Source organism: Magallana gigas, chromosome 4 (assembly GCF_963853765.1).
Source record: "Magallana gigas chromosome 4, xbMagGiga1.1, whole genome shotgun sequence".
NCBI classification, from domain to species: Eukaryota; Metazoa; Mollusca; class Bivalvia; order Ostreida; family Ostreidae; genus Magallana; species Magallana gigas.
This window is the reverse complement of record NC_088856.1, coordinates 57,037,098-57,061,480: the sequence shown is the minus strand read 5'-3', so window position 1 is coordinate 57,061,480 and position 24,383 is coordinate 57,037,098. Positions and strand designations below refer to the sequence as shown.

The window sequence follows — 24,383 nt, the reverse complement described above, 5'->3', positions numbered from 1 at the left end:
CAGACTCGTTTGCTAATGAATGGGATTTTAAATTTCTGCTAAATTTCTGAGGTATAGGTTTAAATAAATAAGACTGCATGCAAAAATTATCTATCAAATGTGAAAAAATATAACATTTTGGAGAATTATTGATAACAGCAAACAATTCCTGACAATAAACATCTACTAGTATTTTTCTTTTCTTTATAATTGGAAAATGTTTTTGGGACACAAGGTGATACTATTCTTGGTGTTCCCATAATTCACCAAGACCAATACTAATACAATTCTGACCTAATAAATGCTGCCCAATTGGGGCATGACCTTTTGGTTTTACAGTCAAAAGTAAGGTTTACATAGCAGGATTTTGAAATACAGTTTGTGGTTCCAAGTACTCTAAATCAGTACTATATTATTCTAATAATTCTTAAAGACCTCAATGGGATACATCCAAAAATGTAAACCATAGCATTATTACAATTTGATTCCACTCCTAACAAACGCTTACAAGATTTCATAAAAACTTTGTCAATATCATAAGCCTTGTGTGATCTCCAAACTTCAGAACCTAAACATAAATGCTTTGGACAGACATGTTTTTCGTACAAAATTATTTTCCTGTAGGAATTTATGTTTTAAAGGTAAATATCTCACCTGACAGGTGAGATGCATTTATAAAAACTCTTTAAGTAGTGGTCTTTCACATGGCATATTTGAATTTTTGATACATGCAGCTTAGACGGGTGTGAAAATGCCACCTTGGCACTGGCATAATTTTCCGACACAGTGTTAAAGTTATAATTCATATAGGCATTTGCGCTCTCTCTCTCTCTCTCTCTCTCTCTCTCTCTCTCTCTCTCTCACATACATAACTCGCACTTATTCATGCAGGTTATGAAGGTAGCGATCATTGCAGAAAAAAACAACATATCCCACTAACTGTCAATTTTTCTGCAACGATCGCTACCTTCATAACCCGCATGCATCATTAAAGAAAGCATTTTATTGTTTATAATTTTATTGACCAGTTCGCTTACATACCATGGGGCAATTCTTTAGTTATTACATAGTAGTCTATAGACTAAGGCATCTTCCGATGTTATTGGTCCACACTTTCATGAAGAACATATTTCACTCATGTCTATAGGCTGTGCACGGTCCCTGTTTTACATGTAGATGTCAGCTTCCTACCCACAAGCGTAGAAGAGGCAAACAAATATTTTCTATTTTTGAGATAGAATTAAGTAATATGATTAATCTAAGAGAATACCGGTGTGTTTTCTGTTCTAGTTTGTCAATTGCAACATATAATATAATTCGTTCTTTTTAATACATAGTATGTAAAAATTATTCGGAAAGAGGGAAACAATGTAGAAACAAGCATTCTGAGAGTACTACGTAAGCATTAATTTAAAAGTTCCCCTACGGATGACACCCTCCCCAATTTGATTTTAAAATTTGCGTACTATGTTCTATAGTCTGTCCAAGGTTATTGTTTCTGTCACATTTTGGACGATTTTAATAAAAATACTCACACCTAGGAAAGAGGCATAATTGAAATCGATGAAAGATAAAATATCCAAGATATCTTTGTTATAACATTGTCAGTTTTCACACGGAAAAAAATTCACAGAACGAAAACAGATCTCCTACGGAGTTTTATAATGGGGAATGTTGACGTCTTTCTCCTTTCGGAAGTCACTCGGAATACCTCGCCCAATTTTTCAACGTTATGGAAATTTTTTTTCTTCATGGACCATATTTTTCATTGAAAACCCAGGGTATTTATTAATGTTAATTATGATATTGATCTTCTTTATTGCATGGAAAGATATTGAAAATACGAACTGAAATTCCAAATAAGATCCACAATTTAATGTCATGCTCACAATCAGTGTTCTTTCTTACGTGCTATGGATTTCGTATACAGTGTTGGCACTAGGACACGTATTTCGTTGAAAAGTTAAAGGAAATATCATTAAAAATTATCGCGACAGTTATAAAATAGTCAGGTGACTTTAGAAAATTAGGGAGAACATTTTATTTGAATGTGAAATTTGCCACTAGAAGAAAGTAGATTAAAGAAGAGAGAAAAGAAGAAAGTGCATTAAAGTTCAAATTTTCACATTTTTTTTTTCAAAGTTAAACACTAAACAGTCATTTTTGGGAGTTGATTTTAATCAACTCTCCTATGCAGTTACTCTGGCAAACCGAAAGTGAAACAGTGTTTGGACCTAATGTAACGTGCAAGGGGGTCACTGCCTGTGATCCCCGCGGGCCCGTACCCGAGATAGAATCGGATAGCCCTGATTGCTGCCAATATTTACAAGTGCAGACTTTAATCACCGCTCCTGCACATATATAGGGACTCAACGTTACGCAGGCAGGGATGACCGCACACCTACGCAACTGAACAGGTACCAACGTTAACGCAAGCAGGGATGACCGCACACTTACGCCAACAGTTCAACCTAACGCAAGCAGGGAGTGCCGCACACTTGCGCTAGAAAGGCCAGAACACCAGCAGGGATGACCACACACTAGTGCTCCGCCGCAACCACCACCAATACAAGCAGGGATGACCGCACACTTGTATTGATGCGACACACAGCAGGGATGACCGCACACTCTGTATCGTAGGTTAGATAACACGAAGATTAGATAGAGCAGGGATGTCCACACACTCAATCTAGTCGTACCTGTTCAAGTTTAACCCCAAACAGTCGTTCTCGTTCCGCATTTGACACTGTCCCTATATATGTGCCGGCCTAAAATAATTCGTGGTATCTAAAAACACGAAATCAAAAATAAACAAACTAATCCAACCTAATCCAAAAAATACTTATACATTACAACTTATTTACATTAAATATTTATTATTGTATAAAAATAATAAGCAAACTCATTGGTCATTATTGGTAACATTAATTAAATCATCAAAAATCAATAAATCAAAGGGGAATAACTCTTGCTAAAAAAATACAATGATAAGCTGCCCGCTTCACTACCCCCACCTCAGAATTTTGCGTCCTCGCAAAACAAAAATCAAAACCCCTACTTCACAAAAAGGTGAAGTTATATCCCAATTAAAAAAATACTCCTCCCAAAAATAAAACTATAAGAAAAAAAAAAGCTGGCCCTTTCTCTCCTGGACCACGTGCACACAGCACAACTGCAGCTGACAGACACAAATTGCATTGTATCACCTCTAGCTACACACTTCAACTTTCCGTCTTGCACTAGACGTCTTCCACCTCTTGTGGAACATCTGACTCTCTCTCAAGTCAGGAATTCCCAGCATTGTGACTTCACCAGGCATATTATCCGATGCCTGCAATCTGCTGCCATCTGCCACGACACCGTGGGGTCTCAACTGTTCGGACGAATTTTTTTTGCCTCTTCTACAGCGAATACCAGGAGATCCTCTTTCCATGCCTTTGCGCCTGCGACCATTCTTGCATCTTCTGGCCAACTTCCACTCGGGGTCCTTTCTTTGCCTTCAGCTGACTTTAGGGTTCTGCCAACCGTAACACTGGAGCTGTTTGCAATAATCTTCTCGCAACGAACTTGGTCCTTAACCATTTCTCTGTCGGTGGAGTTTGGCACAGACTCTACAGTACCTACGCGGTAGCATCCATTGGAACAGTCTTCAACAAGTTGCTGTGCTACATCTCCGTTCAGGGGTTCATCATGTTGACCAGCCTTCTTTCCACTGTAACTGGAAACACTTTTACAAGTCTGGTTTTCTGTTCTACTTCTACGCCGCCTTCTTAATTGCTTGGACTTGCTTTGCTTTCTCGCTACGCAATCTCTCCGCAGGTGTCCCGGTTTTCTGCAAAAATAGCATAACCTACGTTTTGATGATGAGGCAGTATTCTGTGCATTATCCTTGCTGCGTTGAAGTTGTATATCCCTCAAATCCGTCTGGAGAGACTCGATCTTAGCAGACAGCGCTTTTACCAGTTCCACTAGCTTATCAGATGAGGGCTCAACATTGAGATGGCGTGCATAGCATTTCCTCTCTGCTCTTCGGTGCGCCTCCAATTCAACAGCTAGCTTCACTGCATCGTTCAAGCTTCTCGGTCGGGATTGTTTTATACGGATGCGCATCTCAGGATTGTCCAGCGCGTCCACAAAGTGATCTCTGGCTAACATATCTCTGAATTCAAAAGTGGCAGTTGGGTTTGCCATGTTTGCAAGTCTCTGAATGGCCTGTCCCAGTTCTGAAAAAGTTTCACCAGCTCTCTGACGACGCTCTCGCATTTGCACTCTGTAGAGCTCTGCTTGACTTGGTGGAGCAAATCTATCTTCCAAAGCTAACACAAGTGTTTCGTAGTCTGGTTTTTCACCCTTTGGGATATTGCCAAGACATCCTTGTGCACTGCCTCGGAGGGAAGCTGCCAAGTAGAGACCTTTGGTAGCGTAACTCCAACCATTTATTTCAGAACAAGCTTCAAAGTGCGCATGGTAATCGATCCATTGACCACTGCCATCATAAGTAGCTGGTATAATGGAATTTTGCGATTCGTAGGCATCTTCCAGTGTACTACTTATCTCGGGGCGTGTGAACCTTTCCCGAGACTTCCAAAACGCATCAGCTCTGTGCAAAGACCAAGTGTTGTATTCGTCTGGCAAATGACTCGTCTTCCTATTTGGTGCACTGTACAGCTCAAAATAGTCAGGAAACATCTCGTTGCTGCGCGGGTTTGCATATGTTTCATTAGCAGAGGTATTCCTCGTCTTTGCGCATGGTGTTCCCTTCAAAACCTCTGATCAGAGCGCGTCTTTCATGCACTGGGGTCTTCATGTCACTGCGCTCCCGCATCTCCGCAATCTTCTCCCGTAGAAAGGTTATCTCTTTGTCAATGTCGTCCATTTTCCCTCTCTGCAGCAATTCTAGGGTATCCCACCGCTGCCACCAAATTTTATGTAACGTGCAAGGGGGTCACTGCCTGTGATCCCCGCGGGCCCGTACCCGAGATAGAATCGGATAGCCCTGATTGCTGCCAATATTTACAAGTGCAGACTTTAATCACCGCTCCTGCACATATATAGGGACTCAACGTTACGCAGGCAGGGATGACCGCACACCTACGCAACTGAACAGATACCAACGTTAACGCAAGCAGGGATGACCGCACACTTGCGCCAACAACGAACCTAACGCAAGCAGGGAGTGCCGCACACTTGCGCTAGAGAGGCCAGAACACCAGCAGGGATGACCACACACTAGTGCTCCGCCGCAACCACCACCATTACAAGCAGGGATGGCCGCACACTTGTATTGAAGCGACACACAGCAGGGATGACCGCACACTCTGTATCGTAGGTTAGATAACACGAAGATTAGATAGAGCAGGGATGTCCACACACTCAATCTAGCCGTACCTGTTCAAGTTTAACCCCAAACAGTCGTTCTCGTTCCGCATTTGACACTGTCCCTATATATGTGCCGGCCTAAAATAATTCGTGGTATCTAAAAACACGAAATCAAAAATAAACAAACTAATCCAACCTAATCCAAAAAATACTTATACATTACAACTTATTTACATTAAATATTTATTATTGTATAAAAATAATAAGCAAACTCATTGGTCATTATTGGTAACATTAATTAAATCATCAAAAATCAATAAATCAAAGGGGAATAACTCTTGCTAAAAAAATACAATGATAAGCTGCCCGCTTCACTAAGCACAAATCATCACCGTTGACAAGACTAAGTTCTTGAAATTAATCGATAAATTCTAATCTTTATTCTATGTAATGTATGCTGAAGCATTGTTTTTTAAGGAAACTTATCTATAAACACTTTGAAAATAGTCAAATTTTATATACTACGAACAATTTCGATATTTTTGTAGTCTCATATATTCCTACGCCAGAGTTAATATAGTCTTGTTCAGCCAGACGCTCGGCTGTCTCCGTAAATCTGCGACAAGCAGAGAGGGGGCTCTCTTGCTTGTCGGATATTAAAGCTGAACACCGCTCGTAAATAGGCACTGTCCGCCATATTTCTCTTTAATCACTGCTGTCCCTACAACCCTTATATAAAAGACAGACCTCTAAACAGTTCAAAGTACTTCGCTGTAGAGGTCTCACCTGTGTGGACGTACATTTTGTCTCGATGTGTTACTCGGTCGCGATGAAATTATCAAAATTTACGCACCTTTTTGAAGCCAGGAGAATACTAACGTCAAATAAATTGGTCAATGCATTATTTACGAACAGAAAATGAACATAAGATAAGAAAAAAATGCATAAAATCTAAAGACCACGAAAGGAATACTACATGTCGGCCACGAGGTTCAGGTGTGCAATCGGGTGTAACGAAATCGAAGGGTTTATATACCACACCCCTGCGAATGTTATTGTCATTCAAATTTTAGACCACGTGGTTTTATTTGACCCTTTCAGTTTCGCAGTAAAAATCGTACCTCGTGTATAAAATCTATTTCACAGTACATGTATCTAGGTTCTTAATATAGTAGTCAAATATAAAATCATTAATTGGTGAATAAAATGTGTTCTAGAAATAAATGTGACTATACAAAAATTAGTTTTTGTCTGCTGTTGCAACAACTAACATGCTTAAAAAAGATCCCTCCTGAGGATTAATTTTCGAGCCGCGCCTGACCTAGTAATAACATCAGTATTGAAACAGACTATACCATTTTATGCAGAATGTTCCTTGAAAATGGCTCGATATACTAAGTTTTAATGCAAAACAGACACCCATTATTTTTTTTTAAAACATGGTATTGCATACCACAAGCATCAAACATGGCTATGATTTTATTAAGCAACCCAATGGTTATATTTTCAACCACTCTACACGTGTTTGAACACGAACGATAACTCTGTTCTGAATAATATCGTTTAATATAAATAACTGCTAGATGGTAAAATAAGACATACATCATGAAAGCTTTTCCTGTTTTAACATAAATCACAGTAGGATGTGATATGAAAAACGACCAGTACTTACGTATTTTGAGAATATTATCCGAACACTTATACTTCCGCTCGAAATTTCACAGGAAGTGAACAAATATCGGTGAAGTCTCGTGAACTTTCATTCGAGCACCTCTGGATTTATTACTTACTTAGCAACGATAAAGAAATCATTACGAACACATTCGCAGGGGTGCAACCCTGCGAATGTTATTGTCATTCAAATTTTAGACCACGTGGTTTTATTTGACTCTTTCAGTTTCGCAGTAAAAATCGTACCTCGTGTATAAAATCTATTTCACAGTACATGTATCTAGGTTCTTAATATAGTAGTCAAATATAAAATCTAGAGGTTTATTGATTTTAAACTTTATCTTCATTTATTGGTGAATAAAATGTGTTCTAGAAATAAATGTGACTATACAAAAATTAGTTTTTGTCTGCTGTTGCAACAACTAACATGCTTAAAAGAGATCCCTCCTGAGGATTAATTTTCGAGCCGCGCCTGACCTAGTAATAACATCAGTATTGAAACAGACTATACCATTTTATGCAGAATGTTCCTTGAAAATGGCTCGATATACTAAGTTTTAATGCAAAACAGACACCCATTATTTTTTTTTAAAACATGGTATTGCACACCAAAAGCATCAAACATGGCTATGATTTTATTAAGCAACCCAATGGTTATATTTTCAACCACTCTACACGTGTTTGAACACGAACGATAACTCTGTTCTGAATATTATCGTTTAATATAAATAACTGCTAGATGGTAAAATAAGACATACATCTTGAAAGCTTTTCCTGTTTTAACATAAATCACAGTAGGATGTGATATGAAAAACGACCAGTACTTACGTATTTTGAGAATATTATCCGAACACTTATACTTCCGCTCGAAATTTCACAGGAAGTGAACAAATATCGGTGAAGTCTCGTGAACTTTCATTCGAGCACCTCTGGATTTATTACTTACTTAGCAACGATAAAGAAATCATTACGAACACATTCGCAGGGGTGTACCAGGTATCTGTGTAACGGTGCCTATTTACGAGCGGTGTTCAGCTTTAACGGAGACAGCCGGGCGTCTAGTTAAACGAGACTAGAATTCGATATCAATAGTGCTTGGATCCATATAATTTTTAGAATTGTTTCGATAACTGATACATACTATATAGTAGTTGAAATCTATCTTTATATATTACACAACATGATTCATATGGGGTTTCTCGAAATTCTTGTCGGAAAAGTCTAAAAATTCATATTATCAAAAAGTGCGTAATTCAAATACAAACTAGAAACTAATTGCCATGCAAAATAAATTGATTTTAAAATAAATGATAATCGATAAAATCAACTCCTGTCAGTACTTCAGTACTTTGATTAAAATTTTGCAGACCGAACCTTGGTATGATTTCTCCTCAAGTTTCTAATTTTTATTTTTCATATAACGACATTTTCTTTCTTTAAAGCGTGGGTATAATGATCCAAACCTGTGAACAACTGAAGTGCATTTCTAGCGACTGGACGTGTTTGCAGTGAGTAAGTTACATGTAAACCATAAGCGTATATTCATACATGTACAGGCACGTGGCATTAGGGGGGGGGGGCAGGAGGGAGGGGGCCTGCCCCCCCCCCCCCCACACTTTTTCTCGCAGCAACCATTTTTTTTTAAAATTACATATAAAAAATTGAATTATTATGGAGTTGACCCCCCCCCCCACTTTTTTGGGAGTATGTAAAAAATTGATATGAAAATAAGGAAATGAGGAGTGAAATTGGAGTCATATACCCCCCCCCCCCCCCCTCCCAAGGATAAGGATTTTGAAGATTTTGGAAAACTTTAAATTTCCCTTTTTTTTTTTTCTGCTTGTCAAGATTTTTTGGATGAGTCTGCCCACCCCCCCCCCCCCCCCCCCACTTTCAAAAACGATGCTACGTGCCTGATGTATATTAATATCTGTAGCAGTTGATGATGTGAAGTGCCTAGTGTTTATTTACTGTATTTTTATGTCAATTTTATCGCTATCCGGGTGTTGTTTTTTTTTTCGCGTGTCACAAAATTAAAATGTGTAACTTATTTTTTTATTTACGCCAGACATTCTTTTAAGATATAACGTTTCTGAGTTCTAGATAGGGTTCTGCTGCTCTGCCTGAGCATATCAAAAGTTGAATTAAACAAAAAATTTCCTCAACCAGCTTCTACCGGTAACCGAAGGGATATTTTCGATGATGAATATGACTTCGCTTTAAAAGTTTCTAATTGCCAACAATACCACATATTATATTGACTATATTTGCGATGTTTACATGACTGCGAAAAAGCAAAAATTAGATCATCGCAAAAATTAACGGAAATACAGTAACTTGCTGAAAATTTCAGCGAGCATGCGCAATTGTTAATATTAATGTGATATTTTTTCTTTACAGTTCATGTGACATACTTTCTCATCAAAGGTACAAGTAACAAAGAAATATCACCTAGAATAGAATCATTGCCCGCTTCGACACGTGGGTTCTCTCCGGATACTCCGGCTTCTTCCCACACCAATGACCCCTCGCGCCAACATCCGTACCAACGAGGGATATTAACATGTTTATCAATCGTTGTAAAATAAATAAAGTTCAGAATAGAATGTGGTCTGCAACCAAAGCACGTATATCAGCAACCAACATCTGACAGTGTTCAATATTTCAATACATAGGTACAGATATGCAACCTATTGATAAAGAACTAAAATATAACACGTAATACTAGTATCTTTACGTTCTTAAACCTCTAATTACCTTGAAATAAATGTACATCAAAATGATCAAACGAAATCTACTTTTTTGGAGGTTATTTTAAAGATATATGGGTAAATAACGTAACAACCCCCCTCCCCCCGAAATAAAACACAAACTACAGAATTAGAACATTTCTTTTATAAGATCTAAGCACTGGAAATAGACACATACAAAGCAGTATTTGGAAATATTGACAAACAAAATTTACAGTGTATTTCTTTAATATTAATTTCCATATAAACCGGCGTTCTCATCAAAAGATGTACATTTTTTTTAAGTACCAACAATGGTCACCCTCCAAAAATTCGAGATAATAGTTTAACAATGATGCAGCATGTGATATATGGTAAAACAGTCAGTCATCACCTCGAACATGGCTCCAAAACGGAGGTTGCCTATACCTGTACATAAGTGTTATATATGACCAGACATATTGACAAAGTTGTTTATTGTATTAAACACGGGATACTCGTGTATTTCCTAGAGTTCATCAAGTATATATCACATTTAATATCATGTATATAGACCATTTTTTCCCTTTGAGCACAAAAAAAACCCCAACAAATGTTAAGTGGTTGCTATTCAAGATGACTAATGTTACGTAATTAAACTTCGAGTTATGTTTTAGACCAAATGGAAGACTTTACATGTAGCTATGCCAACTTAGCGATGATAGGTTAAACCACCCGCTGCGTGTGTTTAAATGATGACGTAGGACAATCTTACATAAAGAACAGGCCACCTGGAGTGTTGTACTGGATCGTGGAGGCAAGCAAAGTTACCAGGATGTATCGGACAGCTAGAGTTTCAGTTGGCAGATGACTTATACTAAACGGGTCGTTATATATCATTTGCTTTGATTACAAAACTAGATTTGATGGAATTTATTATTTGATCAAATCAAGTCCATTTTTTCATTCTCAATTAAATTATTAATAAACGACTAGCAAAGATTTGGGGCTCTGGAGTAGGGGTTCACCCCAAGTAAAACCAACGAACGACTCCTGCGGTTATTTTTATACTTTTATGGACCAAAATGTCATATTCGTTGAATTTCGCATGCGTGGTCATCATCTGCATATTAATATTACCATATTCAAAATCATACCTGTGAATTTTCAAAAAGCAAAGGGTCTTGTTAGATGAATTTTGTCATTAATTACAGATATATTTTATTATGCAGACATATATGTCATCAGTATGTCATCAGTCTTATCATGTACAAGAATCATATCTCTGTATTGACCGGCATAAAAAGTAAAATTGTTGTATATATACGATATGCTTGTTTCTCTATCTTTATTAAATGTTTTTTTTTTCAGCAAAAACATGTTTATTTGTATATAATAGAACTATTTACTGGGTATGATGACGATAGCAAGTTAAATGTCACCCGAGACAGCAACTATTTCACGATGAAATGGAAATCAAAAATCGTTAAAAAAAAAAAAAACCTATGCGAAATTATCACGTTGCCTTGAATGGACGTGTTTTTATAACAAAACGTGACTGCATTTCGGCGCTTGCGCAGTCTGCCAACAGAAATGAAAGAAAAAGTACCAATCGCAACTTCTCGGGCCTTTCCGGCAGGCCCCGAGAAGTTGCGATTGGAAAAAGTACATGTAAGCAAACTCACATATCCGTCGCTTCTCCATTTAAACATCATGAATGGCAGGATACGCATTAAATAAATAAAATAATTCAATACAGAGGCATTAATCACAAAATATAATCCGATCAAAATATAATCCAATGAAAACTTCCAGATATGCACAGTTATACTTTTTTTCTTTAACAACAACAACAAACAACAACAACAAAATTATAAAAGAAGGATCGAAATTTAATTTATTTATGTTCCAACTCATCTCAAGACTAAAAACATTTTGGCATGATTGTAGAACAAAACATGTTGCATATATACCGAAGCATGTTGCAAATACCTAATTTTTTAAAAAATGATATCAAGATTGTTTGGTCCAAACGGTTTTTTTTTTTCTAAATATCTCTTAAACTGTTGAAATTCTGTTTAGCATTATTGAAGCAAAAATGTTTCATTTGACTTTTACAACCGTTTTATCCTCCAAAATGACGATCTGTTCAAATAATAATGAATACGAATAAGGGGCTAGAATCTTGGTAAAACAAGGGGCCACTTCCCTCATCTGAGTAACAATAGCAACAACTTTGATAAATCTGCTTTGTAGCAACCTCTAATGATACAACGTCCACTAATGATATAATGTTGCATTAGTGGTCAGGATGTTGACCACTAATGATATAATTTTATCATTAACGAACAACCTAACCGTCCGCTAATGATATAATTTTAGATTTATATCATTAGCGGTCAAAAACCGTAACCTCTAATGATATGGAAAAAAAATGAGAAATAAGGACTACCTTGACCACTAATGATACACATTTGCACACATTTTTAATTGCATTAGTGGATGGATTTGCAACCTTTAATGATATAATATGATATAATTTAATATAAAATTATATGTATATATTTGATTTGATTTTCATACGATACTGCATAAGAATTATTTTTTTATTATTTTTTTTTTTGGTGGGGGGGGGGGGGCGTTATTTGATCATATACATGTATTTTGTCCTTTATTGTAAAATACACCATTCTGACATTACCCTGATATTTTGCCTTTTTACTTGAACTGAAATAGTCGCATACAGACAAAATGCATACCATTTATGACTTCGTCTGTTTACTTGAAGATCCAAATTAATTATCATTAATCAAAAAGGAGTTGTGCTAAATATTTTTAGTTGAAGAAAGTTTGAAGAAAACCAATTTTACGATATTAAAACATTATTGATAAACTTTTAGCGGGATTTTATTAACATGAAAAAGGTCCAATTCATAAGACTTATTCTGCCTGGTGCAGGCAGATAGCTAACCTTGCACAACGCAAACAAAAGTCACACGGGTTTCATATTTTATTTTGTGTGGAAACGTTGCCGTCATGAATAATATTGGTAAAAAACTACAACAAATAGAAATAACAAATAACTAAATAGGAAAATTTAGAATTTAACTTTATACCTTTAACTGTAAATTACTTTAAAGACCATAATGGTGTGCCATACTTTTAAGAATGTTTTATCTGTAAAATAAATTTCCATCTGTAACTATACTTCAAAAATACAATTCAATACTAACAAATTTGAGCAATTACTTAAAAAAAAAAGACTTACTTAGTGGTTCGAGGCACGCATCTAACAAGATTGAAGACGATTGACAAAGTGAGACCGGACTGGTCAGTAAGGCTGACAGGAAGTGAGTGATTGACCAGATATAGTTAACTTGTACCAAAAATGATTACCGGGTATATTAAACTCAAAGTGGTTAGCTTGTAAAAAAAATATTTCTGAAGAATTTTAAAATTAAACCATAGACAACACAAGACTATTTGCTATTATGGTGTGTAGCACAATTGAATCACTAATTTATTGTTAAGTTGAATATGTGGGTTTGTTAATTATACCTTAGAACAACAAAGAATATGAAATAATGTTGGTTGAATTAAAACTACTTCAACAATGGTGATTATGTCGGTGTAACAAAAAATGTTAACCCGGGTTGAAAATTGACCCGGGTTTGATAAAATTATATAATTAGTGGTCAACATTCTGTCCACTAATGCAACATTATATCGTTAAAGGACAGTGTATCATTATATAAATAGTGCCTGTTTGGGAGGGTAACAGTTGAAATTGACACCCCGAGAGAACCATTGTCAACCGACGCGAAGCGGAGGTTGACAATGGTTTTCGAGGGGTGTCAATTTCAACTGTTATCCTCCCAAATAGGCACTATTTATTTTATTATACTGAATGTCTTAATTTTAAAGAAATTTTTCTGCTTTTGTATAGAAATGACGTGAATTCTACGGCGAACTGTACGCGCATAATTTACGCGCATGTAACAATTCGTTGTGTTACCCGTTGCCAAGTGTGTTGCTAACGCTGAGGGTAATAGAACAAATTATCAACTGCGTCTAAACCAATCAGATTTCAGTATTTAACATGAAAGTATAATAAAAGAGGTTGCTACATACCACGTTTTCAGTCAAATGAAATATTAAATGATTGAAGTCAGAAAAATCAACCTTTGAAATGTCAAATTACCCAAGACGGCAAATATAGCGTATAGTATGAAACAGTTAAAGTTTTGAAACCGAAACTTTTAAGTACACACATGTACAATTAAACTGTGAAGAGCAAGTTACACTTCTGTTCAAAGACAGTTCAAAACTCTGAAGTCGGAGTCAATTTTCAACAGGGTCAGTTTTCAACGTGTCGATGTCCTTAGAAGTTTGAAAAATATTTTTCAAGCTGTTGAAAACTGACTCCAGGTATAATTTCACGACTTTTGGTATCAATTTTGCAACGTTGAAAAATGATATCCGGGTCAAATTTCAACCCGGGTCAAGATTCCTCGTTACGCCGGCGAATGCGTCATAAATGTCAAATACTCCCTAAACACACCCACGAAAAAGTTTCTGTGTAGTGTTTGTATCTGTATTGAACACAATATTTTTTTCTGTCAAATCAAGATAAGTAGCTTATTAATCATAATTTTGTTAATCTTGCAAGTTTAAGAAAAGTTATTGTTAAGTTGAATTAATTAAATAATCACTGATCGCGACTTGTCTGATAAAAATATGAAAACTGCTCATTATTGTGCTGTCAGTTAATTATCATGACTTCTCAAAATAAATTAAAGTTGAAGCGATTTACCGGAAATATAACATAAACGGCCGGTATTGGTTTGACAATCTTAGCAAACCACGGTCAACATGAACGATCATGGTGGAGATATATATATATATAAACGGACACCGGACCATGGCTTGAGACGATGTTGTTTGACATATATTCCTTTTAGCTCTATCTACACAGTTTAACAACAAGAGACAGAGTTCTTAGTCTTAATAACAAACTGTTGCTATCGGGAAAAAAAACCCAAACAAAAACAAAAATCCATATCGGCATGAATATCGGACAATATTAGGAATTAAAACATGGAGCTGAAATTTTTTATCAGATACAAAATAATTAGGTAGAGCAAATTCCATTTCAGAGACAGTTCAAAAACCTGTAGTTGGTCAATTTTCAACGTGTGAGGTCATCAGAGATTAGAAAAAAACACTTTTTTGAGCTGTTGAAAAATGACGTTTGGTCGCAGTTTTAACGTTAGAAAAGCCCCCGCCCCTCCTCCCCCCCCCCCGGCCCCCCAATATCCCAAATCAATAATCAATGTTGAAAAATGAAATCCGGGTATACATTTCACGACTTTTGGTCTAAGTTTTCAACGTTAAAAAAGCCCCCCACCCCCACCCCCTCCCCGAATCAATAATCAATGTTGAAAAATGAAACGCGGGCCAATTTTTAACTTGGGCTAATATTCTTTGTTACAACGACATGATCCCTATTGTTTAAGTAGTTTTAGTTCAACCAACTTTAATTGATATTCCTTGTTGTTCTAATCTATAATTAACAAACCCATATATATATATATATATATATATATATATATATATATATATATATATATATATAAAAATATAATATATATATATATATATATATATATATATATATATATATATATATATATATATATATATATATATTAGCTAAAAAATCGTGGTATCGTTTATAGAATCACAAGTATCTTAATTGTCATGATATAATATAAATTGTTATTTAAAAATATCAATAAAACTTTTCGGAAATTTTAACACTGGACGCATTGGAGTAATAAATTTGGTCTCCTTATCATTTCACACCGCATGTTATTAACACGAAATCTATGTTCAAAAACAAACCGGGTCTAATTTTCAGATGTGAAACTATCGTAAGAAAACAAGACCCTCACGATCAACCAGAGTTATCTGCCCCTGTAGTGTGATTAGCCGAATCTCCTCCGTGTTCAAATTGTGTCAGAGAAGCACGCTTCCATCGCTGAGTTTGTATGTACATTGATACATATCTGCATCCTAACCACTGCTCGCTGAGTGGCCGTGTCAAAATCTCTGCTAGCTGCTGTACTTCCGGCGCCCTTGGACCCGACGTGTTCACTTATCTTATTATTGGACCGGCTCCAGGTCTCTTGTTTCTCACAAGGGAGAGGTGGCATTACCGAACGAAACCCGTGGGTGAAGTCATAGTTGTGAGGGACAGGGGGTTTTAGAGGGAGACATTTTCCTTCGCCCGTGAACGCTACTCACCGGCAGTAAATACACTATGATGCGATTCCGCGAGGAACCGACCAAAAGGTTTAACCCCCCGTACGATGAAACTTAGATCCATCTCTCTGATAACTTCTCAAATTGCGGAAGAAAATACTTCAATAACAAATAGAAATTGGCTTGCACTCTTGTTGGAGTTCTACACGCGGTAACCATGTAGCGGACTTCTATACACGCCGGGCTCTGAGGTTTTCTAACACGTCGGCCAAGTGAGTTGTAAAGCTCTCGTCTATTGATACATTCCATTTTTTACATGTTGGAAATTAAAGCATGGCTGGACTTTTTGGAGAACTCCGCTGTTTTTGTTTGTTCGTGTGTTTTGGTGTTTCTTTGTGTTTCACAAATTCCTTGGATTTAGATTTCAAGCCCAAGGTAAGCAACAGTTAGAGACTTATTGCACGTGTCTTTAATGACTAATATAAATGTAGACTATTTATTGTGTACCGACTAGATATTGTTTATTGTCTATTGACTATAGACTATCTATTGTCTATTATTAATGATATCTTTTTCCTTATTATACGAAAAGACTATTTATTGAAAAATTGTCTACAAGCAAGACTATCTAATTATATATTGTCTACTGACTAAAATATCTCTGTGGGATTTTAAATGAGATTACTGTCTACTGCTAAAGCAGGTTTTGGGGGGTTTTCTGTTGTTGTTGTTTTGCTTTTTTTCCTGTTTTAAAAGTATTGTTTCCTTTTTTATTTTTACTTTTTTGGGCGAAAGAGGATGAGAGACGTACACATATTTCATGCGCGGATCTATATCGGGGTTCAGGGGGGTCCAGACCCCCTGCAAAATTCAAATTTCTTTAAATTACATAATAAAATTACCAAAAATCTGCCTCGGACCCCCCCCCCCCCCACGGGCAAACTCAAATACCCGTCGGACACCCACCTCACATCCCCTCCCCGAGAAAAATGTCTGGATCCCCGCTTGAATTTGCAAACTACTAGTACCTTTATCGCGCGCTGGAATCACTACTCAACAAACTGCTTCAAGAATATGATATATCAACTGCACATTTTCAACACCACGTGGCAATGAATTTTTAAAAAAGCATGTGAAGGGGATAAAAAACAAGTGGACGTTCTTAGGGCAAACCAGAGAAGATAGGATCCTCGAGATTCGTACACATCACCTTACACCAATAGATAAAACCGTGTATCTATAACGTGTATCTATAACAGATGACGCCAGATCCTATATAAGAGTACTCTATAGTGAGGATATTTATAGCGTACGGTGTCTTACGTATGTGGCTAATTGAGGTACCCTATAAATCAACGTACGGCGGATTTAACACCTGTCGGATGGGTTAACAAGTGGGATGTCTGGATCAGATTTTAAATCTGATACCCCCCCCCCCCTCCATTGTGTGATACATCATCGCCATCAATACAAACTGATGACAGATTTTGGTCGGAGTAACTTCCAGCAAGACATTTTTAACAGAGAGAGAGAGAGAGAGAGAGAGAGAGAGAGAGAGAGAGAGAGAGAGAGAGAGAGAGAGAGAGAGAGAGAGAGACAGAGGGGGGGGGGGGGAGATGCTCATAAAGACCTCACTTCTTGTACTAATTGTACTTCCTGGTTCAGTGAGAAAAATATCGTGGTCCAACAAATGAGAACACCGTTGAGGTGGTTGTTTTAGACATGTATTCATGTATGATTACGTCATATACATGTAGTCAACACGTGGTGTCATTGACCCTCAGTGCAAAAAGGCAACGCAATAATTACATGTAATTCAAAATACCGATTTTAAAATCTAATACACGTGCAATTAACCAGAAAATATCTTTAACTTATAATATAACTTAATCCATTATTACTATATTCTTTAAATATAAGGGAGTAAAATGTCTATGTAAAACTTGGAAAAGTATACACTATTAGTATTATAGATATTTATACCTTGATCTCAGATGGAGAGAACTAATATAGGCTTTTTTTGCATGTTGTTCAATCCACATTCACTTATATACTTACACCTATGTCTATATTTTTGAATGAAATATTTCTTAAACTAAAATATGAAATTGTAGTATGAAGTACATTATATCTTTAAAGAAAAAAATTCGGGTACGGGTCTAAAAATGATTTTAAGGTAAACGAGGGAAATGGAAATTTTCCTGATCCGCGGATACTAAACATTATACGACTTCTTACTTTTATCTTATTTTCATTCACCGGCCTGTCCTCAAAGGTTCACAAAATGTACGGGTACAATACTTGCCTTTTTTAAGACAACTTGTTCAAAAGTAGTAAGTACTATCGTGTTAATTATGAAACAGTCATGCTCACTTAGGTAGTAGGGAGTCGTCAAAAACAACGTCTGGCGACTTCTTAAATGTTGATTGTGTATCAAACTTACGTTTTACGTAACTTATTAAAAATTGTTCATACATGTAAAAGTTTGTTGCACGTGAAAAGCCTACTCAGTCGGCGCACCCGTATGTAAAGATTTCGTGACCTAAGCACCGACACGTGACAGGGTGTTGATTATCACGACTGATGGAAACGTGTTATAGAAAAGTCTCATTGAAATAAATCAAGCACCGTTTAAGGTAGCTTAATTAAGGTGGCTCACTACACCTTGAAATATTTTTTCAAATCAGCAAAAAATTACTTGATTATGATAGATATCATGTTGGATAAGAAGTATTTAAGTCAAATAGGCAAAAAATGTGCAATTTTGGATGAAAAACTACATTTTCGAAAATCAAATTTAGTGCTCCAGGCGGATTCGAACTCATGATCAGCGGGTCAGAACCCAATACTTTAGTCACTGAGATACGACGATATACAACCGTGTGGAACGATATAAACAGTTTAACAAAATATTTGAATCGCCATCTTACGTAGTGTCTTAAAAAGTATAAGTCTAGGTGTAGTGAGGTACCTTAAAATCCGTGAAGGTAAATAGACTTACTTTAGATATTCATGTAAATAAAATGCATATTGATACGGTGAACAGACTGGTATCTAACCCTAACCTTAACCATAACCCTACCCCCCCACCCCACCCCCCCATCCTCCTTAATGCATGTTTCAAAAATATGTATTTGTCGTTATTCAAGATAATCAGTACAAAAATATCTAAATGTAATTGTGAGAGAGAGAGAGAGAGAGAGAGAGAGAGAGAGAGAGAGAGAGAGAGAGAGAGAGTTTTCACACACAATGATTTTTCACTTGAACAACCTAATGTAGCTTTATGATCTGATCAATACACTCCGTGATACCCCCCCCCCCTTTTTTCCGGCCGGCGTTAACTTGCTACGAGATTTTATCGTGTCCCAGCGCATGTTTTCTGCAAAGAAAATCAGATATAACCCCTAGTGTATTTTCAGCATCCCAATCTTAGCAAGCATCAAATCTAAGCACAAGAATTAATGGTTTTCTCCAGCCAAACTCTTGAATTCTATTTCTCTTTAATGAAGTGGAAATGCTTGACTTAGCGAAGCAAGGTGTAAACCCGGCAAGGCGCGCGCGCTCCCAGATGGTCATAGCTTTTCCAGACCCACTCGGAGCGCTCTAATCGTCTGGAGGCGTGATGATTGTTGTGACGGGGTACGGACGTTCTCGGGCACTGGCCACTCTTTGGTCGAGAAGGAATCGTTATAATAACAAACTCGAAATGTCCGACAAATTATCATCAAACGCGGGGTTTAAATGAAATGAGAAAGCGCTTGTAGACTTACTAAACCTCTGTATCTATTTTAAATGCCCTAAAACTGTTTTGTAAAAAGCAAAGAACACAATGAATATATTGCCCTTTGAAAGCAATTACATAGAAATTTGAGGAATAAAAGGAAAACCCCCCGAAAAAACCCAAACAAAACGACAATGCTAAAATATATCAACTGATTTTATACAGGTGTAAACAAACAATTAACACAAATAGATCTCTTGATAAAGAACAGAATTACAATGATTGCAGGTACAGTCACCTGTTTCTTCGTCTCTTCAGTGAAGAACTAGTTATCTTTCTTAGAGAAGCAGAGGGTTAGTAATTAGACAGCTATTGAAGTCATTTCAAATCTACATTACAAAGGAAAATGTTTAATTTGTACAACTTAAAATTACTGGTCAATCTACAGTATCTTGTAGTTTAAAATGAAAACGTTTTTGAGTCGCAATATTTGTACTAAACTTCCCTTGTTTCCAAACTTTATCTTCGCTGTTTCCCCCATAAATCATATTTTACAAGGTCGAGAGATTTACGAGGCAGATTACTGTGTCTACAAACAGGGATGCATCGCACGCCTCGGAATTATTAAAGCGCGGATTAATCCTAACACAATCTTATCTTCTAAAGAACAAGCCGCGGGAATCCGGAACCTATACAGCTGCCCCTGGGGGTGGGTCGTTTCTTCCTCACGGCCTTTACCCGCCAAACACTGACCAAGGCGGGAGGAAGCGCGTGCAATATCTTTCAACCTCGCAGACGATTGTCAGTTGATAAGCTTCTGTTGATTTCTGAAGGTCACAAACACGAGATGGGGAAAGCTGTGTTTAGAGAGAGAGAGAGAGAGAGAGAGAGAGAGAGAGAGAGAGAGAGAGAGAGTCTATACATCGAGCACTGCCTATCTGTACATAGATATAGAAATAAGAGGATGATAGGCGCCTTTAGATTGAAAATAATTATCACCTAACCGTTCTATTTGTTGATGTTTTTTTGTGTTTTTTTTTTTGGGGGGGGGGGGTGTTTTTTGTTTTGTTTTTGGTTTTTTTGGTAAAAATTTGCACACTTCTGTGTACTTGAATAGATGCCGGTACTAATTCTTCTGGATTTTTGGCAGGTAAACAATACAAACCAAAACATACTTATTACTATATATATATATATGTAGTAATAGTGATTTTAAAATCTTAGCAAAGACAACCTTGACTAAGATCTGACCTCGTATTTTGTATAGCCAGGCACTGTGCCCTTACCTGTAACTGTAATGAATAACTATTCTTTACAATACAACCAATGCTAAAAAAGGAAGTCTTTAGTGTTAATTTCTACCTATATTTTGTGTTGCAATATCACAGTGGGGTACTGTGGAGTACTATAACAAACTTACAGTACTTTAGAACCACTTTTAGTAGATTTTTTATTGAGTAGAAGACGTGATGTATTTTTGTACTAGTGTGTTTAAGGTACTGCCTCACTCCTACTAGCACTAGCTAGTGAGTCAATCCTTTAGCTCACTCGATAGAGCATTGGTTTTTAAACTGAAGAAATTTTCAAATTCCTTCTCTTATATTAATACATATTCAATGGTCAAAGTAAGAAACTAATCAAATTGATGGTCATCTCTCAAGTTCAGGGTCAATGTAATATTAAAGCATTGTCATGTTGTAAATTTTGAATTTACCGGGTGTCGGTAAATACAAAATTTACATGGCAAGTTGTCATGTATACGGAAGCTCATTGAGGCCAGTTCAGCAGAAAAAATAATTTCTTTTGCGTTTAAACGCAATAACTGTTGCGTTTAATTGCAATCTTTTGCGTTAAATCGCAATAAGTTTTCCGTTTAATCGCAAAATTATTGCGTTTAATTGCAAAAATGTTTGCGTTTATTCGCAAAAATTGTTGCGTTTAAACGGAATAATAGCTTTGCGTTTAAACGCAGTAATTTTTTGCGATTAAACGCAACAAAACTAATGGCTATTTAATGTAAAAGATTGCGATTAAACGCATTAGTTATTGCGTCTAAACGCAAAAGAATTTTTTATTATTCTGCTAAGCTTGCCTCAATAAGCTTCTGTAGCCTTAAACTTTGACATATGATAGTTTTAATCATAAACTAACGCTTAGTACATATATAAAAATCCAAATCTTTAAGCTTTAAAATCTGAGCATTGTCTTATATCTCTGTACAGAGCTCTTCTACATATGGAGGTAAATATGGCCTTAAAATGGACATGACAATCTAGTCCTCCTCAATACACGTACCACATCTTTTAATTTTATTTGCAACTTCAAGAAAGATTGCAGAGGTTCAACAACATTGGTTTTTAATGATTTTATTTGATATTGTACTAGCTACAAGCAAAACTCGATAATTAACTATGTTTAGATTTTATAATTCATGTTGACTACGTTAGATTTTTTATGTTTTAAAAAAATATGTTTGCACTGGGGATAAACATTGATACTTGTGCCAGTAGTTGTTGATATTTGGCAGAAATGTATATATAGTTCCAGCAATTAATTGTCAAGTGCCTTTTTCGAAACATGCCTATTTCTACACTTAAGAAAAATAATTCCACTTACGTACATCTGGGTCTCTTGTTACGTAATACGAAAGGCCACTTTGAAACCGAGGTCGGATTTCTGTCAAGTGTGAGTCAACGTCTTGCGTTTATTACAACAAATGACGAACTTAGCTGTAATAATGAAATTAATATTTATTTTAATGTTATGGAAAAGGTTCTGTTCTCCAAATCAGGTTTACGTATAGTTCACAAGCAATGCAATAGTTCTGTCCCAAATCAAATTTGTTAGGATACAGATATTGTAGAACATAATTGAACATATACATGTAAAACACTTTTATTGTTCGAAAAGTGAAGGGATCATGCACAGATATTTAAAGCGAATAATATAATAAACATGAAGTCAATGCATTTTAGTGCATGCATGTAGGGTAAGAAGAAAAAGATGGAATGATTGATAGAGAAATAACTATATGGACAGACGGACGGACCGACGTACGGACGCACGGACGGACAGACATACGGACAAGTTGTCAGACAGGTTAACATTGCTCTCGCGATGCATTTTTTTTTGGTAATTCGTTTTCATGCCATGACTCAGATCTGAAAAACTAAAAAAAAAAGAATTTTTTCTCACAAACCACTATTTATGATTCACAGCAATAAACAAAAGAAAACGGCAGATAATTATGGCTTTTTTATGCATTTTGACATTAATATTTGTTCTTAAACGAAATACGAAAAGAAATGCAGTGCAAAAAGTTCAGAAACATGGTCGACTTTCAAAATAGTCGTGCATGATGTACTAGAAAATTCAGGAAACGTGACGTCATTTACGACTTTTTAACCCTTAATCTGATTTAAAGAGGCATTCTTAAATACATTGAAAGTTCTGCTTTAGGCATTTTATCGGTTTTGATTTAGTGTAAAAATGATAATCAACGTGATAGAATTATCTAAAAATGTGTATTTTTGAAGTTTAACCTGTCGGGGTTTTAGTATAGAAACAGGAAGTGGTATCACTGACATGGTGACTGTTTATAGTCTTCTGAATGACCTACTTCGATCTCTTTATATTAGGAACAATGTCCCAGGTAAAGATGATTTAAGATATTGGTTAATGAAATTAGCATAATATCTGTGCCACGTTTGTTCAAAAGATTTTGAATAGATTGATTTGTGGGAAGGGCCACTATATACAGAAGGGTTTTACTGAGTTTAAAAAAATTGTTTTAATCACAGAATTGCAAAAACACGCTAAGACTGTTATAAGTGTATGCTACAGTATGGGTGTAAGAAACTACAGAGAAAATACTCAGTGACTCTATATGAAAAATTAAACATTTAATTTAGTTTTCAAAAACTGCTTCTAAATATCATTTTTACTTTAAGATTTAACGTTGGACACACTATCATTTTAAACTATCTAAGTTCCAAAAAAGGTGTTATATCAAACTTAACTTCATATGTTCATTACATAGTTAAATCAATGATATAAGAGCAAAACGTTTAAATTTTTTCAAAATGAAATTTTCAAGGAACAATTGCTTCGTTATTCGTTAAAATAAAATATCAAACTTAATTGTAATAAAAAATATACGATATTTTCGTCATTCTGTCTACTTTTATATCCTGACTGTCGTAAAACTTACTTTAATATACATGTACAATTATATTCCACATAAATTTTACCAATTATATGTTGTACTTAGTCGGTGAAATTCTCTAGTGCTATGTTATACAGTGCAAGTTTCCCCGAGAATGGCTGAATTTAAGCATATTAGCTTTTTTTTCAGAATTGTAACAATTTATGCAAAAATGCCACTTACTAGCAAAAAATGTTATTAGGTTTTCTTTTTAAATGAATAATTTCATTAAAGTTGCACTGCATTCGTACATTTACGTGCATTCTTTTCTCATTGGTTGGTTTAATTATAGGGCTATGGGAAACGTGTACCTTTCTGCCTTACAAAAAACAGACAAAATAAGCTGGCTGATTATCATAGATGCACTTTTTGCATCAAATTGCTTTTTTTTTAGTTTTAGTCGTGCACTTATTAAATGAATACACAGACCAATAAAACGGGCATCATTAATTGACGAGACGCATTTACATAAACAATCAACAGTCGATACATGTTAATACCAATCTGCTGCACGCGC

At 36.0% G+C, this 24,383-nt stretch overlaps 2 protein-coding genes across 2 annotated transcripts in view; one reads left to right on the top strand and one right to left on the bottom strand.

Moving 5' to 3' along the window:
* LOC105328313 (protocadherin Fat 4) overlaps window positions 1-14,943 on the bottom strand; it is a 235,002-nt gene extending 220,059 nt beyond the window's left edge. The window contains exon 1 of the mRNA XM_066083215.1: window positions 12,946-14,943. The gene's annotated coding sequence lies outside the window, so the exon portion shown is untranslated. The remainder of the gene's footprint in view (window positions 1-12,945) is intronic.
* Window positions 14,944-15,664: 721 nt separating this feature from the next.
* Window positions 15,665-24,383, top strand: part of LOC105347927 (inter-alpha-trypsin inhibitor heavy chain H3) — a 44,001-nt gene continuing 35,282 nt past the window's right edge. The window contains exon 1 of the mRNA XM_034452067.2: window positions 15,665-16,376. Within this exon, the coding sequence (XP_034307958.1) occupies window positions 16,275-16,376 (102 nt within the window). The 5' untranslated portion in view covers window positions 15,665-16,274. The remainder of the gene's footprint in view (window positions 16,377-24,383) is intronic.